A 20,479-nucleotide genomic window follows, 5' to 3' on the forward strand; every position below is an offset into this window, starting at 1 on the left:
GCAAAATAAACCCATAGTTTGGTCATTACACAGAACTGCTTTTCATTTGCCAAGAACTAATTAACTTCTGGCATCAATGGATGTTGATATCTTCCTGCACTATAGTTGCTCCACTCTACAATTAACTATGAACTGTGAATGAAACATCACCTCCGTGTCACTGAACCACTGACCTTGCTCATCCCTTTCTTCAGAATTTTACAGGAGTCCTTTCTTCTCTCTGCAGTTCTTTGTGGTCACTCTTACTATTCTAGATCATGCAGGAAAAACACAGAAAGACATGTAGGCTCTTGCGCAGGACTGAAGAGAAGGATTAAAAGGTGTTACTGAAAGGTGTTCAGGGAAAACAGCTCTATGTCTTCGTTTGCAACAGGATAGCATTTTTCTGACAGTGTGTAATTTAACAGAAGCCCCTTAAAAATTCAGTGCGTGGTATTCTCCTGTTATTTAAATATTTCACACTGCAGTATATCAGATAAAGAGAATTCATCAATACGCAAAAAACAATTCATAAACAAGGCATCCCTATTGCCAGCAAGGGATGCAATATCAAAACAGCAAGGAGAGCAATATTAACAGACTTGGGCTAAATCTCTGTTTTGATGTCTTTAACAATTATGAGTGAACACTATTGGCAGGTTAAAGCCAAGTTTATCGCCAGTTGAACTCAAAGAAGGAAATACTTTTGATGAAAAGTAGTGGAGGTCTGAGTATGGAGTTCAGGAATAAAAAATATTACTCATAAATAGAGATGAACAGCTGAGAAGCAGTTGGATTTGGATGCAATTTACGCTGGCTTTTTCATTTGTCACAAAGGAACTGGGAAGTACCAAACAGACTGATGAGGTGATCCAGGAGGGCAGTACACTAAAGAAAAAGGGCTAGTAGAAATCAGGAAAAAAAAAAAAAGAGCATTTATGTAGCACAGAATTAATTTATTAACAGCACATTACAATGAAGGCATTAGGGGATGTGAAGGAAAAAACATTTCATGAATACCAGAGATACAAGCTAGGGAAATTAAAAAAGGCAGTAGGGGTGGCTTGTTTATGAATACACATTTGAAAAGGTGATATCAGTGAAATATGAAGAAACAAAATAGTCATTGTTGGTCATGTAAGAAGGACTGATAATAATCTAGTTAAAAAGGCTTGAGTAGGCAAAGAAGGAGGTAAAATGACACCCAAACATAAGTGGCATTACCTTTTTCCAGTTGTCAAATGTATTGGAAGTAAATAAGCATGAATGCATATGGATCAATTTTTTTCTTTATTCTACCAAATAAAACAGCAAATAGAATGCAAGCTTGCATCTGTTACAGACTGCCAAATAGCTCTGGAGAAAAACAAAATACATCCACCTATAATGTGAAGTGAAAAATAGCTGTGCCTGAAGGACTATGATACAAAACTCCTTTTGCAAATACCTTGGAATTTCTTGACCTTACTCTTTACAATTTCTTAACTAAAAAACGCATGGTCTGTAGCTTGCAGGAATTTGGTGTGAGATAGAAAGTTAGAGTGTAAAAGATAAACTATTATAGGTTTTTTGAATGCAAGTAGTCACTTACTGGTTTTATGTGTGGAAAACAGAACACAATTTAAGAAGGATGCGAAGGTCCTTGAATGCATCCAGAGGAGGGCAGCAAAGCTGGTGAAAGAGCTGGAAGGAATGTCTTATGGGCAGTGGCTGAGAACTCAGGGTTTGTCAAGTTTGGAGAAATAGACTCTGAGGGTCGACCTCATTGCTCCGTACAGCTTCCGGAGGAGGGGAAGTGGAGAGGGAGGTGATAGGACGCATGGGAACGGTTCAGAGCTGCTCCAGGGGAGGTTTAGACTGAATATTAGGAAGCATTTCTTTACTGAGAGGGTGGTCAAACACTGGAACAGGCTTCCTAGAGAGGTGGTCGATGCCCCAAGCCTGTCAGTGTCTAAGAGGCATTTGGGCAATGCGTTAACTTTTGGTCAGCCTTGAATTGGTCAGGCAGTGGGACTAAATGATAGTTGTAGGTCCTTTTCATTTGAACTATTCTCTTCTCTTCTCTTCTCTTCTCTTCTCTTCTCTTCTCTTCTCTTCTCTTCTCTTCTCTTCTCTTCTCTTCTCTTCTATTCCATCCCATCCCATCCCATCCCATCCCATCCCATCCTATCCTATCCTATCCTATCCTATCCTATCCTATCCTATCCTATCCTATCCTATCCTATCCTATCCTATCCTATCCTAATGTTACCAGCCACTTCCCCAGCAACAAGCCCTTCATAAAATCCTTCTTTACTTAACATACCCTTTAATAAGTTGATAACAATAGTTTAAAGAGCTGACCAGGGATTGCTACTGCCCATTTGTGACAAGTCCTCAAGGAAGGCTTGAGGGGTAATAAAACACTTTTTTTTCCCCTCCCTTTAGAGTTTCAAAAACCTGTAAAGAAAATGACCCAAGTAATTACAGGCTTTTTATCCTGGCGTTGGTCTTGAGCAAAGTTATGGAAGAGCTGATCGTGGAATAGATTAATACAAAAGTAGAGGATAATGTAATTAACACCAATAAACATTAATTCATAGAAACTAAATCCTGTCAATCTAGCTCCATACTATCTTCCAATCTTATACATTTGTGGTGATATAATGTACATTTGTAAGACATGTCACTTGATGCAGTGTGACAATTTGATTAAGAAGCTACAGGGATAAGAAAATCATTGTGGCACATATCAAATTATTAAATTTTGACTACCTGGTAAGATGCAAAACATAGCTAGAAAAACCATTATTCATCAGGGCCTTCTGTTGAGATACTATGTCTTCTGGCCTGATGTTATTTAATAATTTTTGTTAATGATGGAGAAGCAACCATAACATAAAGACTCATTAAGTTTATAGGTGCTACAAAGGCTGAGGGAGTGGTCAATAGCAGGTACAAGTCAGGGTAGAACACAGTTCAGATAGCTTGGTAGCCTGGATTCAGGTGCCTGTAGGCATTTCTGTATTACAGAATATATATTCAGGATTGAAGCATGTATTTAAGATTGAAGCCTCTGGGTTTTGCGTTCCTGGAATTGGAGACCTGCCATTCTAGGTACTACAGGTATATAGGCTCTGGGATATTTCTTGTCAATTAATAGTTACTTTAAAATATACTCCTTGTTTGAAGGTATGGCCAAAATAGCAAGCACAGATTTTGGATACGTATTCAGAGAGAGATTATTCTCTAGAAGAAGGGCATTTATATTATCTCTATATGTTATCCTTATGCAGATCCTATTAAAATAAGACCTAATTCTGATGGCTGCACTTCAAGAGTCATTTTGAAAAGTTGTGGAGTGCAACACAACTGTGAAGATTTATTAGAGACTGGAAGGAATTCCTTGTGTTAAGAGACCATAAGTATTTACCTTGCAGGATAAAGGGTAGTTGATTACCATCTCTAAATAGCTGCATGAGACAAAAGTGGTTAAAAAGGGTTCTTCGTTCTAGCAAAGATGTATTAAGACTCAAGGTCTGAGTTAATGCTAGATGATTGCAGAATAAGAAAAACCCATCTGTTTTTCACAGTGAGAATAATAAAGCATTGAAAGAACTTCAACTCTATTGCTGGAAATTTTTAAATGAAGATAGGATGCCTTTCTAAAAGATGTTCTACTTTATCCCTAACTTTTGGGTTTGCAGCAGTGATTACTTCAGGAAAATCTTATACCATGCAGAAAGTGAGACCAGATAATCACCATAGCCTCTTCCAGAATGCGACATGATCAACAGGGATGGGCTTCCAACAGTGAGATGCTATTTAAAGCTTTCAATAGATTATAAGGAAAATTGGGCCACAAGAGCGTATGCTAGGGACAGTTGAGGTGACCTAGATGTCAGTATGGATAGGAAGAAACAGGCTACCCCATTCCATGAGTTATGAAAGATGTCACAGTACAGTCACAATGGTGAGGCCAAACTCACGAACACTTTAATTAAACAAAAAGAACACCAGGTCAAGCAAAATGTTGCATTTTTATTATTATTTTAAAAAAATGTGTAAAGTTAAATTCTGAGAAAGAAAAAAAAGAACATTTTATTTGAAAATGTTGAAATGGGACTTTTTGATAGCTAATTGAAAACTATTTCAACTGGTTTTGGAATTACAAGCTCACCAAATCCAGTCTTATGGGACTTCATAACAAACTTCAGTACAAAGGGGCCTCCTCCCACAAACAACAGCTCTTATGAGCAAGAAATTCAGTCCTAGAAATAAATGAGAAGTGATCAACGTTGACAGATGACATAAACCTGGGGGTTCCCAGGCATGTTGTGGTGCTTATTAAGAGGAAAATGAATGCAAGAGTCATTAGTGTTGTATATTCTTAGACCTCCTACAGTATTTGGTGCTCTGTGGAGCGTGAAGAGTGTTCTGTTCAAAAAGCATTGCACAGCTCCCCATCAATAAACCCTTTCACAAAAAGCTTCTTACATAAATGACACTCATTTTCACTCTGATCCTCCATCTACTTTCACTGACACAGGCAGATATGGTAATTTATTATTGTTTTTACTTCGTCTGCTATTGTTCACTTTTATTCTTCAAGCACAAAAGAAAAGCTATACGTGGTAAATAGCACTTCTTAGGAATAGTGAGTAATGGATCATGCATGCTACACCATATTTGTATATTGATTTTCTCTCAGATTGATGCATGAATGCAAATGGACATTATGTGGGTAACTTTTCTACTGTTAAGGCAGAAATTGAACTGGACTAGTAATCATGGATCGAAGTCTTGCTTATGGTATTATACATTTTTATACCCATTATGTGGCTTGATGAAACTGCATTTTTTGGAGGATTTTCCAATATTACTTGTACATTGCAACAGCCAAATGGTTTTCATTAGTACGCTATTTGAAAGAACACACAAAATGATACTTCATCTTGTAAAACAAAACTGTCATTATGCCTAAAGATAATAGGCTTGAACAGCTTGAGAGCAATTCTGATGCTTGTAATACCGCATAGATGAGTAAGAAGCCATAGCTTCACATAGCTTTTGTTGGAGGAGAGTATAATATACACCTATATATACAGGTGTATTTGGCAGCACAGCTTGTGTAAGTATATAAATACGTAAGTGTACAAATAAATAAAACATTCTTGATCATGCCACCAAACACTATAATTATTTTTTTTGCCAATTTCGTGTTTTTATAATTAACTTTGTACCTCAGTTGTGTTCATGGACACTGATCCATCTCCCGAGTGCATTCAAAGCACTCCAGACACTTAACAGAAGACATGGGCTACGGCTACAGACACTGAAATGATTACAGTTGAATCAAAAGTAGCTGGTTTTGAAAGTGCTAGTATGGCATGTAATGAATTGGTTAGGGTACAAGCAGTATTGACTAGTAGGTTTCAAATGACAAAAAGAATTTAAATGTCAAAAAATGGTTATTTTATTTATTTAATTTCTGTTCTTCATAAAAAGTTCTAGTACACAACTGGTGTATGCCAATAATTCCGGGGGAAAAAAAAAACAATACAGAGGAATTAGATCTTTGAACAAATTCATAGGTTTTCCAGATTTAATACTAAATGCAAAAATTAGAGGATGAAATAACTTCACGTGCTGGCAACATAGTCATTAACTTCTAAAAGCAGGCGATAGCTCATTTAATAAACCTGTAATTTCATAAAAATCTTTTGAAAATGCTGCTTGCATCAAAGAAAATGAAAGTTCACTATCTAAGGAAGAACAAGCAGAAAAAATGCAAATTTTTTGAGGGTGATGAAAAAAATTTATAGCTTGAAGTAAAAATGTGTTCCTCAATATTATATTCCTCTTGTTATTACACAAGAAAAAAAAAACCCACAACTTAATGTCTTTCGGTTCTGATAAATCAGTTAGGACAAAGTCTTGGTCTTACTTGACTTTAAAAAATCTGTTGCCTTCAGACAGCCTGGGATCTGGTCTTTGCTTTTCACACTCTGCTCTGTCAATATTTGATTTTTATTATGCATTCTTATGAATATGTATATACTTATAATTGAACATGATTTCTACAAGCACAAACAATGCTGTTGGCATTGTGTTTCTTTTTTTTTCACTGTATACTGGTATAGTAATTTGTTTATGATAATGGGAAACTTAAGCAATGATTTGTCACTCATGGTGTGCATGCATTTGTGGAAAATTTGCTTTTCAAGTGTAAGTGCTGAAAGCCAAATCTGGGCTAGACTGTACTTGTACAGGCACACACACACACAGACACACCCTGATAATGCCAAAGGCAATTATGAATTCAAAAACAGAGATGTTTGGACACAGGAAGCTTTTTTGTTCTCTGTTTGTTCAATGTCTATTATATAAGATCCATGCCTGTGACTGGGCATCTCACAGCTACTATGGCAATACGTATAAAAATGACACCTCTGAAGACCTGTATGCCTTTCTTGTGTGATTAAACATGCAGCTTATGCAGAAATGATGTATGTAACGAGTGCCTGTAACCACTCCAAGAACACTCAGTTTATTTGGGATGAGGTGCAAATACCATCCACGGTATCTTGGTTGCTAGGTATCACCATGAAGATACCTAAATGTCAAAGCAGCATAAGGGAATCTAAGGCAAGCCCTTAAGTGACAGCATGACCTCAATCATTTTGTTCTTCCTTTTGGCTTGGAAGCATTTGTCCTAGAGTGCTATGGAGCAAAGATTGTTCCTGGAAGTGAAAACTGTTGATTCATGCTGATTCACACATTTTGGAGGAGTCAGAATAAGACTGCAATCAGTCCTCAGCATTTCTTCATTGTTTATAAAGATGATGAAGAAGATACTTTCGTGACTCTCATTCCTTCTACATTTCTCTTCAAGAGAAGTGCAAAATCCTGTTTTCCCCCTTGTCTTTTCTGTTTTAATAATAACTCCTTTTGGAGTCATAACCACCTGTGAGGTCATTCAGCTGTTTCTTCTACCATTTTGCCTAGTTTTTGGATCTTCCAAAGTTCAAACCTCCTTCATATGTGGCTGGAGACCAAGTCATGTTAGGATGGGATACCAGCTCTGTAGACACACCAGCTGCTGAAGTGTTAGTAATAGGCAGTGTACTTTAAGAAATCATGATCCACCTGTTTTCATTTTAGTAATGCTGGTAAGAAGATAGCTTGAACTTCCACTGGGCATGTCCCTGAGGAGTTAGGATGATGGCTTGGGATGTGAAAAGACCTAGTTCACATGACTCTTCTGTGTGATTTTGAAGAAAATTTCTACTCTGAATGAAGCAGGGTTGGGTTTCGTACCACAGTCTCTGTTTCTGCCTGGTTCTGAGCTGAGAATATTCTTTCCAGTTAGTGGAAAATCTGGAACCTGAAACCGTCACTTGAACTTGAAACTTGCACATCCTCAATTCACACCAGCACTCCCACGATAGCATGCATCATTTCCAAAAAACCTCTTGTGCGCATTTTGCAAAAACTTCTGTACGTAATCATGTTGATGAATATTTGTTTTTCCAATGGTTTTATTCGGCAGCTGTCTGACCAATGTATTCAGCAACAGGAGTGGTCTCCTGCTTGAGCTAGTTTGTTCTCAAATATTACAGTTCTACCCTGATAAATGTCCGTAAATGAAAGCATTTATGATGTAAGGACAGCATCCTGGATGACTGATAGGCAGTGGCCAAACCAGTAGAAAATTTTCAGCTTACTAAGAAAACAGAGAAACCTAGTTCAGGAAAGAAAAAATGAAGCTTTGGGAAGCAAAGATCAGAAAACAGGTTAGAGGGAAATGAAGAGCGAATAGCAGGATTAAATAGGATCTTTTCTTGGCTTCCAAATAAAAATAAAATTTAGAAAAAAAAAGCACTGAAGATCAGAAATTTAGTTTGCTCACTATTAAGTAAATTTAATTTGTTAAGATAATAAGGAAGATACCTCAGTGTACTCTGTGGTCTCGCTAATCAACAAAGTAATACTTGTGACACACTGTGGGAGTTCTCATTCTAACGACTAGGACTTTTTTCTGTAATCAAACTCTCGTAACAACACGGATAAACTCTGCCGCTCCTCATTATTCTGCAGTTCTGGTGATGAACAATTAGTGTGTAACCTTCACTCACATGCTGAAATTGCTCTGCATATGCACTGTGGTTTCATATTGCAGTCTTTGTAAAGTCACTCTTTGTTTAATTTTTTTGTAAGATAATTGGAATTGTAACACTTATTAACCTCAGAGTATAATGAGAGAATAAACGAAAATGTGTAATAAGATAGTACAGCATGATCTGAGTAAATAAATGATTTACAGTATATAATTTTATATTTTTAAAAGATTTTCTTAAAATCAAATAACAAATTGCATTCTGCTTAAACATTTCACCTCTTAAACAACACCTAAGGGAGTTGTTCTTGGTGCAATGTAGGCAAAATTCTGGCAATTCAGTCAACCATGCCCTTTGTCCTCAAAAGACAAACGAAATAGACTATAGATTAGCACTGTTCATTAAAATCCGCAGCAGTTATTCCTTTAAAAATCATTATTGTTCTAAATAGTGTCCTACTTTCAAACTAGAAACTTAAGCTAATGTAAGTCCTATGGGTCACAGACAGCAGTCATCTTGGTTTCATGGGAAGTATTGCTACACTATTCCTATTACTCCAGATTTACTGCCTCAAGGAGCATCTTTTGCTCTCATTATAGAAAACTGGTCAGGCACTATTTTGCCTCAAGGTAATTTCCATTATTTCAGTGAACTGATGGTCTGATGGTTCAGTTAAAACTTAGTTTTCCTTCCTGGGAAATTATTTAATCTGTTAAAAAGGAAAAGTCCTCTACAGGTTTTAAATTTTTTTTTTTTGGCATTAGCTGTTGCAGTGGTCCCTCACTAGGCAATCACCATGTGATTACTTTTAAACGAAGTACATAGATTTAATGATATGAAGTTTGGAAGGCGGTTTTTCCCATCTTGCCTGCACTGCAGGGCCTTGTCACACAATCAGCCCCAGCTCCTCTTCTAGCGGTGGCAGTAATGGCAGGTGGAGCTCGGAAGGCTGACAAAGGAGCAGGGAGTCACTGTGCAGGGTTCTTGAAAGCTTTTTCTCTTCTTTGGGTTACTCATGCCTGCAGGACATACAGAATGAATTGTAGGTCAAGTCTTTTAGAAGAGAGGAGAATTTCTTCGTATAAATTATTTTGTGTGTATAGAGAAAGTCAGAAATGTACATACCGTGGCAACTTTCCTTTAAGCTGCAGACAAGTGCTTTTAGATACATAGAGAATAATTACTTCTGGAAGGAGTAATTTAGATAATAATAATACTAATAATGCAGTTTGGAGTAGTTCAATGAGGAAAGTAGCCATAGCACATCCATGCTGGCTCTTCTGTATGCAAAGAGATAATTCAGGAATCTCAACAGAAGTTGACTTAGCTGAGGATAGAAGAACTGAAGTGATAATTTAGTTGATAATTGTAATTTACTGTAGCTATTAAAAAAATGCATTCAGTACATGTTGTACAGAAACATGCTTGCCTTTGACAGCAGTCACAACATTGGTGCTTCCAGTTGGGGCTCTGCATTCAGCAGTGGCAATTTCCACCTTCTACTAAGCATTGTCATCAGCATTCATCGTCTCTGAGCTCCATCCTTTCTAAGCATGGTCAGAGTACTGGAGGAGAACCAGCAAACTCTCCTCTTACTTCCACTTTGCATCAGTAATTCCACTGAACCAAATTGTTCTCCCAGTCTCCTGGCATATTATCTATCCTTGTGTCCCCGTAACTTAAGAGCAGAGCACAGAGGGCACAGTATAAAAGTCCATGTGCACAGCTGCTGCCTGCATGACTGGGTCTGCCTTCTTCATCGTGAGAATTTTTGTATGGATCTCAGACAAGAAATTAGATTAGTGGCTAAATGAATGCAGCCACTCACTATTCTAGAATTTCATTTTCATTGGGTATTTCTTAGACATCTATAGGCCTTTCTTGGATACTTGTGAATTTGCAGCTCCTTGTAAGATTTGACCAAGTCACAGTTCCTTTATTTAACTTGCTGGAAGGATGTTATGTAGAGAAGATGTAAAGTTCTGTTCTAAAAAACAGCAAGAGAAGAAAGGAAAGGAGGAAGGAAGGAAGGATGGAGGGAGGAAGGGAGGGAGGGAGGAAGGGAGGGAGGGAGGAAGGAAGGAAGGAAGGAAGGAAGGAAGGAAGGAAGGAAGGAAGGAAGGAAGGAAGGAAGGAAGGAAGGAAGGAAGGAAGGAAGGAAGGAAGGAAGGAAGGAAGGAAGGGAGGGAGGGAGGGAGGGAGGGAGGGAGGGAGGGAGGGAGGGAGGGAGGAAGGTGGAGGAGCAAACAGAGAAGGAGTTGTGCATGTCCTCAAGGATGAAGGCAACAAGTTTAGCAATGAAACAAAGGTGAAAAATAACTAAAATAGCCTTTGAAAGGTTAAGAAAGTTATTATATTCATCTAGGATAACCTTAGCACCCTCATAGAAGTAGCCCAATTTAGCTTTCACCATGGAATCAAGGGGTGTGATTGACTCCTTGGATCATCTGCAAGTGTCTACAATGTCTTTGTCCACATCTGAGTGAATCGCTCTCATTTTTTAGTCACGGGAGAGAAATAGAAATGTTTCAGGAACCTTCTTCTACTATACCTTTAAAACAGATTAGACAAACCATATACTAAAAGTGCCAATTTCTCTTCATTAAGTATAGAAAGGAGGCACACTGTGCAGGTCATCCATAGAATTTACCTTCTAGATGTCTAAAGGCAAATGGATCCTGTCTGAAAGATACTGAATCAGTTTGTGACCAAATGTGATAGAATCATAGAATCATAGAATCGCTTAGGTTGGAAGGGACCTTTCAGATCATCTAGTCCAACCATCAACCTAACTCTGACAAAAAACATCACTAAACCATATCTCTAAGCACTATGGCTACCCATCTTTTAAATACCTCCAGGGATGGTGACTCAACCACTTCCCTGGGCAGCCTGTTCCAATGCTTAATAACCCTTTCAGTGTAAAGATTTCTCCTAATATCCAATTTAAAGCTCCCCTGGTGCAATTTGAAGCCATTTCCTCTTGTCCTATCGCTTGTAACTTGGGAGAAGAGACCAACCCCTACCTCTCTACACCCTCCTTTCAGATAGCTGTAGAGAGCGATAAGGTCTCGCCTTCAGCCTCCTTTTCTCCAGGCTAAACAAACCCAGCTCCCTCAACCGCTCCTCGTAAGACTTGTGCTCCAGACTCCTCACCAGCTTCGTTGCCCTTCTCTGGACCTGCTCCAGCACCTCAATGTCTTTTTTGTGGTGAGGGGCCCAAAATTGGACACAGTACTCGAGGCAGGGCCTCACCAGTGCTGAGTACAGGGGGCCGTTCACTTCCCTAGTCCTGCTGGCCACACTGTTCCTGATACAGGCCAGGATGCTGTTGGCCTTCTTGTCCACCTGGGCACACTGCTGGCTCATATTCACCCGGCAGTCGAACAAATGATGATGTACTCTCTATATCATTTAATCTCTGCCTGAATTCCTGTCTGCAAAACAGCTGAAATGCACCATAGTTCTCTCCCACTCTCAGTTTATCAGGTTTATTTCAGTCAGAGACCTTGGAAGCAGGGACTCTGCCTTACTTTCCCAGAATCTTACTGTCCAGTATCTAGCCCAACTCTCATTTGCTGTGCTGGGTATCACGATCATACTGTGCAGAGCAGCAGTGACCTGTGTGTGTACTTGAATTGTGTGTGTCACGTATCATTGTGCACAATGAGAAGTCTGCAGATTGCTCTGCTTTATACCATTCTCAAGCAACTTATCCATAGACGTGCAGTACTAGATAGAGTAACTGAATAAGGGAAAGGTAAAGGCTTGGCACATTTCCTATAGAGTCTTTGATTTCCTTTTTGGCTCATCCTTCTACCTTGACAATGTATAAAACATTACCATTTTTTTTTCTCCATGGTTCTTGTGTTGGTTCCTGTCAGTAGAGGCATTGGTTTACACAGCCTCTGACTCCTTACACCTCTTTTCTATTAAATGACCTCAGTTGCTGTGGTGTAAATTTTTGTTTGAGGCAGCAAACCAGGCTAAGGAGCTGATGCAGTCTAACAATAAGCCAGAAGAACCAGTGGTTACTAACCCACATCAGTTCCCTGGTGCCATTCCCTGCACGGGGAAAAGTGCTGGATATTAGTGGAATGAAAATAACCCTTAGCCGGTGAACAATGCACAAGGCTCACTGTGTCATGTTGTACTGCAATATTTCCTTCTTGTAACAGCAGTGAGCTCTTTCGTTAAAGCTCTGCCCCTCAATGCCAAATACATGAGGCTTCTGAAATGACTGTCCAACTTCTTCGGGTCACGCGCTTTTTACTGGCACAGTACTCTTGAAAATGTACATATTCATCTAACAGAGGCATGATGGAAGCATCCACAGGCTGATCAACCTCTTTCAAATATATCTATATCAAACTGATGTACTTAGCATGTAGACAGTTTTCCTTTTGACTCATTGTTCTTGGTTTCTTTCCCCAGATCCCACTCTCAGATTTTTATTTACCTTTGACTTTGTAGGCTATGGTAGTTCACTCATTTTGTAGTGGCTATCAGGGATTCTTTTGGGTGAAAGTTATTCTTACTGAATTAATTTCTTTTCTAAGTAATATTTAGCTATAGTCAAAATATCAACTGTATTAAATGCTTTTGTTCATATGCTCTCTGTTACTAGAAGATTAGGCTTTAATTTGTCTGAGCTCCTTATAAACCCACTATGCCTCTGCTTGGGTGAGTAGTGTGTACGTTCCTTGGGGGATTAGTCCCTCTGTGCTACAAATATCCTCAGTCTTCCAATGTTTTGCTGTAACAGGGCATACTTCCTACCTATTGCAAATGATGCACTCTGCAAATATCGTATTCTAGAAAGCCAAGGTTTGTAACAAGAAGCAATATAATTTATTAGGTCAAGTCTGAAGTACTCAGACAAAACCCCTTAAAAGTTCTCAGGCATATAAACTCTTCTTCACATCTGAAATGAAAGCAACATACTTCAAGCAAAGTACAGAAATTGGTCTCAGTTCAGTTTCATTATTGTTAATCACTGTGACGGTCTGAGAGAAAAGGATAGTTTAAATCTAGGAAGCTGAGGGAGCTGTTAGCAAGGAGGGAGGTGATAAGGTCGGTAGCCTCCATTGAGTAGAGAGAGAGGGACAGATTATTATCCCCTGTAGAGTCACAAGGGTTAGCAGAAGAGATACTGTGAAGAAAATCATATAACGTGAGGTAAGCTAGCCTCTTACTAAGCTCTTGATTTTATGATTTTTTAGTATCCAGCAGAATAATAAACTTTATATCCAAGTTCACCTTCTGAAGGTTTACAGGTGCTACAAGTGACCACAACTGCTTTGAAATGGAGGAATGCTGACAAAACCAGACTCTTGACTTTTAATGATATGTCATTTAAAAGGATGCAGTCTGACCTCTCTCACCGGTATTGAGGCTCTAGTATCTATAAATGACTTATATGTAAAGACATACTCCTGTGCATGCTGTACTTGCCATAAAGACCATGATTCACATTTCAAAAGAAGATAACAGAAACCGCTCAAATACAAAATTAGGGCAAGGAAGATACAGCCTGCAGAAGGAGGAATTTTGTGTGGCATGGTTACAGAAGCTGGTGAATGATAGTAGCTTCATGTTTGTGGCCGTGGAGCCGTTCAGAAATATCAAGTCTGGAAAGCCAAGACGCCTTTCAAAAATTTACTCCTCCAGAATGATTACTGAGAACCTCTTCCTGTCCAAATAGGTCAACATTTCCACAGAGACCTAAAACTACAGGAAATTAGAATGGAAAGGTTTGTTTCAAAAAAAATATTTCATATACAGTGTTTTTATGAAGCTCAAAAAATTAGCAGCCCAATGAACAATCGTCTGTGTCTCACCACAATGTCAATTTATTTTCTGTGCTATTATTGCAGGTGATTATGTAGTCATGACTATATACTTCGACTTAAGTAGAAGAATGGGATACTTTACTATTCAAACGTACATTCCCTGTATATTAACAGTTGTTCTTTCCTGGGTATCCTTTTGGATTAAAAAAGATGCCACACCAGCAAGAACAGCATTAGGTAAGTTGTTAATAATTCCCTTTTCTGCTTTTTTTTGGTGTAGTTCCTACACTATCATTTGAAAATATCATCTTCCTTTCAAAGAGACCACTAGCTATATGCTGTGGATTATCGCTAACACATCTTGCAGACACAGATCTGCTTATCACTGAAGCCTTTGGTTTTCTGCCCTTAACAGGGTAATTAAAAGTAAACTATGCTGACCCTTTGGAATGGCACTGCCACCTATTTTGCATAATGTTCTAAAATTAATGTCTGTCTCCTTGTTCTCACTATGATATTTTAGTGCCATTTTTCAAGAATAAATTAATTGCACTGCTGGTTTCCTTCCCTCCTGAAACTCTCCCCCATGGGGCATTATGTCTTATATATACAGAAAATGGTGGGATATAATAATATTAACTCATTCAAAGTGTTTTAGCTTGCATGCTTGAAGTTAAGAGCCACACTAGGTGTATAGATATTTTTCATAGTTTGTGGAGATGTACTCTGGTATAGGTTTTTTTGTCAGCTCATTCACGTCAGGACCAGCATGTGCATTTTGGCACCGTGCTTTAGGATACACTTAGAAACGTTGACCATTTATTCTTATGTCTATAGGAAAACCTGCAGGTTTTGCCAGCATTGAGGGCATAGGGCTATATAATAGCCAATGATAGGTGTACATCAGAACTGAAGGAAAAACATTTTAGCCGAGACTGTGGTTGCCAGGGCTGCAAATACCAACTGATTCAGAAATCTACCAGTCTAGCAAAAAGGGGAGGCTGTGTCAAGGTTTACATGTCTGTTTCCAAGCATACAGGTTACCATTCCCAGTTATTCATTGCGTCCTCCTGCTGGAGTTTGTCACTATCTCCAGTCAACCAGATGGACCCTCTAAATCATTTCAGTTTGAAAGAACAAATTATTAAAAATTGACCTGCCTGACTTCTTGAACTGAAATCAGATGGGAAGCATTCACAGGAGCAACTGAGTCCCCAGGCTCGAGAGGGTGATACTGCTGTGAGGAAAGAGTGGAGAGCAAGGGATGCAAACAGGTTGAGCCTCCTTGGAGGCCATATGAAGGCAGCCTGCAGCAGGCATGGTGCTGCCGAGTGCTGCTGTGTGCTGGCAAGCCTTGGTTCAGCCACAGTATAGGAGAGGACATTTGCACAAACCGAGTCTGTATCCCACTCCCCTAAACAGCTTTTACCAGAAATGATGGATATTTATATGTGAATCCATTTATGTTAGCTCTCTTTCAAACACCATGTAGAGGTGCTCTACTTGATCTCAGGAGGAAGACACCTTGTTTGACAATGCAACCTTTATACAGCGGTTGTTCAAAATGACTTGTCCTGCTTCTGTCTGCCTCTCTCCTGCACTAATAAATCTAAGCAGCCACCAGTTTTGAGGGTGCTGTGGTTTCTAGCATAGACCCCCTGAAGGCCCTGAAGAGGAAAATAAAAATGAAGGGCTAAAGAGATTTTGAAGCCCATTCACACTGAACGAGATTTTAGCTGCTAGGTCTCTTGAACGTGTCCAGAAGTCTGATCCCACTTTCTAAATCCTTCACTCTCTCACAAAAAATCTACGGTCATCTATTTAGGGTTACAAGGCCCAGGTTACAAACATTTTTCCTCCCAAAACTTTCAATGCTTCAATAGATTTATAGTAACTTTCAGCTGAATGACAGAAGACATACGTTACCAAAAATATCCTCTAGGTGTAACTCCCTCACTACTCACAGCTTTATTTAAGCAATGAAGCTATATGCCAGCCATTCCTGCTATAACCCTTAGGCATCTTCCTTGAGGGGAGTTCTATTAACTGTAATTCTTAGTGAGTGACAAGGCATCCTTCCAAACCAAGAGCAGCTCAGGGATTTGGAGCTATGCAACAGGATCAGTAGAAAGAAAAGTATCAGAGAACCTGTAATAAGATGACTGCAAGCGCCATTGCTGGTTCACGCTTTACAGATAATTCTGTATGAAAACCCATTTTGTGTGAGGTCAGCACAAGACCGTAACCTGCTGGATTTGCTCCAGGAGTTTGTAAAATTAATAAGTGTAGATCTTCTGACCATTATAAATCACGTGGCATCATTTGTGTCCGGTTTTCTGAGGTTATTTTCCAAGAAGGGAATATTCAGTCCTCATTCCCTTCATGTGAGTGCCAAAGTGCCTTTACACTGCAGCTCCAGCAACACGACAGACCCTAAGACTTACAGTTATTCTGTGACCCCCTCCAAGTCCAGGACAGCACGAAGACAATACAAAGGTGAGGACAGAGCAGCTGTATGACTGCCTGTTCATGGCTGTGTAGACTTGCTTCTGATGGCCAGAAAATTGAGCAATTGAATCATAGAATGGTTAGAGTTGGAAGGGACCTTAAAGATCATCTAGTTCCAGCCCCCCTGCCATGAGACACCTCCCACTAGACCAGGCTGCTCAAAACCCCATCCAGCCTGGCCTTGAACACTTCCAGGGATGGGGCATCTACAGTTTCTCTGGGCAAACAGACCTCTAGTGTACTTCTCTGCTGATCTCCTTTTTTCTTAAATTGGGTGACTCGGTGGACATAAGAAAAGATTGACCATACTCCATCTTTTTTAACTAGGAGTTTGAAGCACCATGTGTGTGCATAAACACACCCTACCATTTGGGTTATCCTTCATAATGCTTAATAGAAAAGGGAGCAAAGGCACCCAAGAGTTTGCATTACTAATTTTCTGGAAGCAGTGTTCGTACCCTGTCCTTGAGGGAAGTTCCTCAGACCACACAGCTCTGTTTGCCAATTAATTAGACACAGAAGTAGGTTAGATCACTAGTCACAACAGTGTGACTCTCCCTGCCTCACCCCCTCAGCCAGTGGGAACTTCAGGCAAAAAATGCATTCATATACTGAGGTCATGAATTTGAAGTAAGAACAAAAAATGAGATGTTCCAAGGCTATATTCAGTGGCTATCGTGACTAACTCCTAAAACTCTGATGAAGAATTAAATTGCTGGGCTAAAATATTGGTTTTTATAAATAAAGTCAAATAACAAGAAAATAATATATACATGAGTCACCTCTTTTTATGCAAAGAACCCTGTTGCTCCCAAAAGGGCAATGACCTGTTGACTCTCGGGATGCGGTAAGCAGATGTTCCCAGTTTACTGTAGGTCTGCTTGTATAATGCAACCTATAAATCTGTCTGAGCAACAGCACACATCCACATTTGGAAAGTGGCACATGGTGAAATTGTGAGTAATACAGCCAAAGGGAAACCGTTGAGATTTTCCTGCTAATTACTTTAAATGAATTGTAAACTCAGTGCACCAAACCTGCCCTGAGTATAGCATTAATGTAAAGGGCTCGCATCAGGGAAATATTTTACTTTCTGAAATTAATGAGTAATTTCCTAAGCTAATGGCAACTCCTCACAGTTACATGAAGGATGGGTTTTACTCCTCTCTGAATAACATTAAGTAATAAGCTATTTCTGTGCTGGAAAAAATAAATGCAATCCAGGTATTTAGCTGTGAGGGGAAAATGAGACTGTAAGTATATTTTCAGCAGAACTGTACAGAGGCATCAAAGTGCTCTTTAAAAACTTGTAATCATAGTCCCTTTTTCACATGTTCTTTGAGGGGCTGAGGCCCGGAGAGGTAACATGACTCAGTCCAGGCCACCTGAAGAGTCAGCGGTAAACTGGGAATAGAATTTGAGTTTTGCATGAGAACTCTGTGTTTTCTGATCTCAGGTTATTCTGCTCTCCATTCAGTTAAAAAAAAAAAAAGGCTTTCTGCTGCTTCTGCTTATCTCTAGTAATCAAAATTATTTTCTCCCAATGTTCACAGTCAAGAGCAGCCAGCAAATGTCTGAAAAAAAGTTATGATTTGGAAAAGCATAGTTTGTTTTCTTAGAAGATAAAGGGAATTAAGTTAAACTGCAGTTTCCCCCTGCTTTTTCAAAATGGGTATAACATGTGATGTGACTAGGCAGTTACTACAGAGCAACTTCAAACTGCAGTTTAAAAAAAAATACAGTGGGTATCAAGGCCAGCAATGTGTTGATGTAAATGATACAGATGATGTTTAATAAAAAATGAACACTTGAACATTGCTCTCCTTGTCATTCCATCTATAGCTCATTGACTAGAAACACAAGCAAGTGATCAAAACAGATGCCACACAGGAAAGGTGGAGAAATTAAGTTTATAAACAAGTGATGACATGGGTAAGAACAGTACACCTTTCCCCCAACATACCCTTAGGAAAATAAAAAATGAGCCTCACTGACCAAAGAGTTTCTAACAGGTAGCTCCTGCTACCTCACTTTGCATACTCTTGTCCAGTAAGCAGCTTTCAAACAGTAATAATTTTATATAACTGTTTAGGCCAATGATCTAAAGGTTAAAAAGTTCTCATGCATTATGTATTCCTGCATCATTTGATGTCCCAGACAGCCCTTTTTGATTTATCAAATAGCATCTTTGGTATGGAATTTGCTTAGAGAATATAAATGTCACAAAACGGTATTTATACACAAACTTGTAAGCTCCCACTTACACTCGTCTACCTGAAAATTGTGAAGCTAGGTTACTTCAAAGCTGTTCTTGGCTGATATTAAAATTCTGTTGAAATAGATGGTTCAAGAGCGCTGTGCATTTTGATAACAGATGCAAAGCGTACTTTACCATACGGGCCTCCCCAACGTGGGAGACTTAACAGTTTCATCTGGCAAAGTTTATTGCATTTGAAACCACTCAACAAACTGAATTTTCTTAGCATGAGAGATAAAATGAGCTAAGGGTAGGGAAACCAGATATCCTCTTTGGAAATAATGGGTGCTGCCTTTTATTCATATATGCATATCTGTATATTCCAACTTGTAAATGTATAGGAATACATAAATATCATCTGGTGCGCCTTCTTTCTGTTTTCTCTCTGTATTTACCCTCATATGACTCATTTTAATATTTTAAAACTTGTGCTGATGTGTCAGATGTAAAATTGATATACTGGGTAGAATTTTTATTATTTCAAAAACTCATTGCTTGTTTATGGTGTGAGCTGGAAACCAAGTCCAAGCCTCAGCTTAAATGAAGAATGATGCTTTCTTATTGGATTTTATATCATAAAAATATTTTGTATAAATAATAAAAGTAGAAATATGTTTGGTTTACCTTTGGATGTTTCCATCTATGTGCTCAGCAATCTTGTTTCATGCCCTTGCTATAATTTGAAATGTGATGTATAATCCAGAAAATATGATGACTTGTGATAACGTTAAGCTTTCCTTTCCCAAAGGTTTTATATTGTGGTAGCAAAATGTGATTTGTTGTCAAAGAGACTGAGGATGGACACTATTCATATCTTAAACCGAAAATAAATCTTACACCATTGATTGCTTTGTCTATAAATTTAGTGGAACCTACTTTGTTTCAATCAGCTAAAATTAGTCTGGAGCCACCCAAAACTCCCAGATTCTCTATCAGTGAGACATTTACAACATGATTTACTGGGCTGGTTTAGCTTAGTTCTCACCCAGGGCTTCTAGGTTTTCACAGGCTCAAGCATGATTCAAGTAGGCATTTCACATTCAGGCTTAAGGCACGTATATAGCACTTAGGCTGAGTTGAGGACTTCTATACATAAGCACAGAGGCTAATGGTAATTTGTCTTTCACTTCTCTGCCTTCCTGTCCATAGTCACTTTGGCAGCTGGTTGTCATTGCAGATAGCTGCACAATACCTCATCACAAATAATTCAAAGTTATACTTCCATTTCAGTAAAAACAGAGGAAAAATATTACATTGTCAATACAGCATTCAGTAGAAAAATTGCAGACCTTTGCAAAAAAAAAAAAGTTTTTGAGCATTGCAAGCTTTTTTTTCATTTTATTTCTTTTTTGCCTATTAATAAAAAAGTGTCCTAAAGTAATCTGAGATCCTTTCACACGGTCAGTGGGAAATAAAAACTTTCCCTTGAGTCCAGGTAAAAAAGACATTGTGTATTGTGCTGGAAGAAGACGGTAGGTTTTGAGGAGTTTTTTAAAGGTAGTAAAAAACTTGAGAGTTGGTGCATGCACATGTGGCTCTGAAAAAGACAGATTTGTGTTAGAAATCTAAATGTGGGTTAGAAAGTGTTAAAGAACTTCATTTCATATGCAGAGTATGCCATAGCCTGGATGCAGTTCTTCTAAAGTTCTTCTAAAAAGACTCCCAAGGCCTGAGTCACAGTCACACTGAAAGACTAATTAACCTATAGTCAGCAAGGGCCAAATCAAGGCTAGTGAGTCAACACCTTTTGCGGTTGGACATCTTTGCAGTTGACTACTGTGATGAATGGCTAAGCATCGAGTTTGTCTCTGGAGCTTTTTCAAAGCACTAACTAGCTACAGAAC

At 38.8% G+C, this 20,479-nt stretch overlaps 1 protein-coding gene across 1 annotated transcript in view; it reads left to right on the forward strand.

The window, feature by feature from the left end:
- Positions 1-20,479, forward strand: part of GABRG3 (gamma-aminobutyric acid type A receptor subunit gamma3) — a 329,193-nt gene that overhangs the window by 298,394 nt on the left and 10,320 nt on the right. The window contains exon 7 of the mRNA XM_063340128.1: positions 13,955-14,107. Coding sequence (XP_063196198.1) covers positions 13,955-14,107 — 153 coding nt within the window. The remainder of the gene's footprint in view (positions 1-13,954; positions 14,108-20,479) is intronic.

This window comes from Chroicocephalus ridibundus, chromosome 1 (genome assembly GCF_963924245.1).
Source record: "Chroicocephalus ridibundus chromosome 1, bChrRid1.1, whole genome shotgun sequence".
NCBI classification, from domain to species: Eukaryota; Metazoa; Chordata; class Aves; order Charadriiformes; family Laridae; genus Chroicocephalus; species Chroicocephalus ridibundus.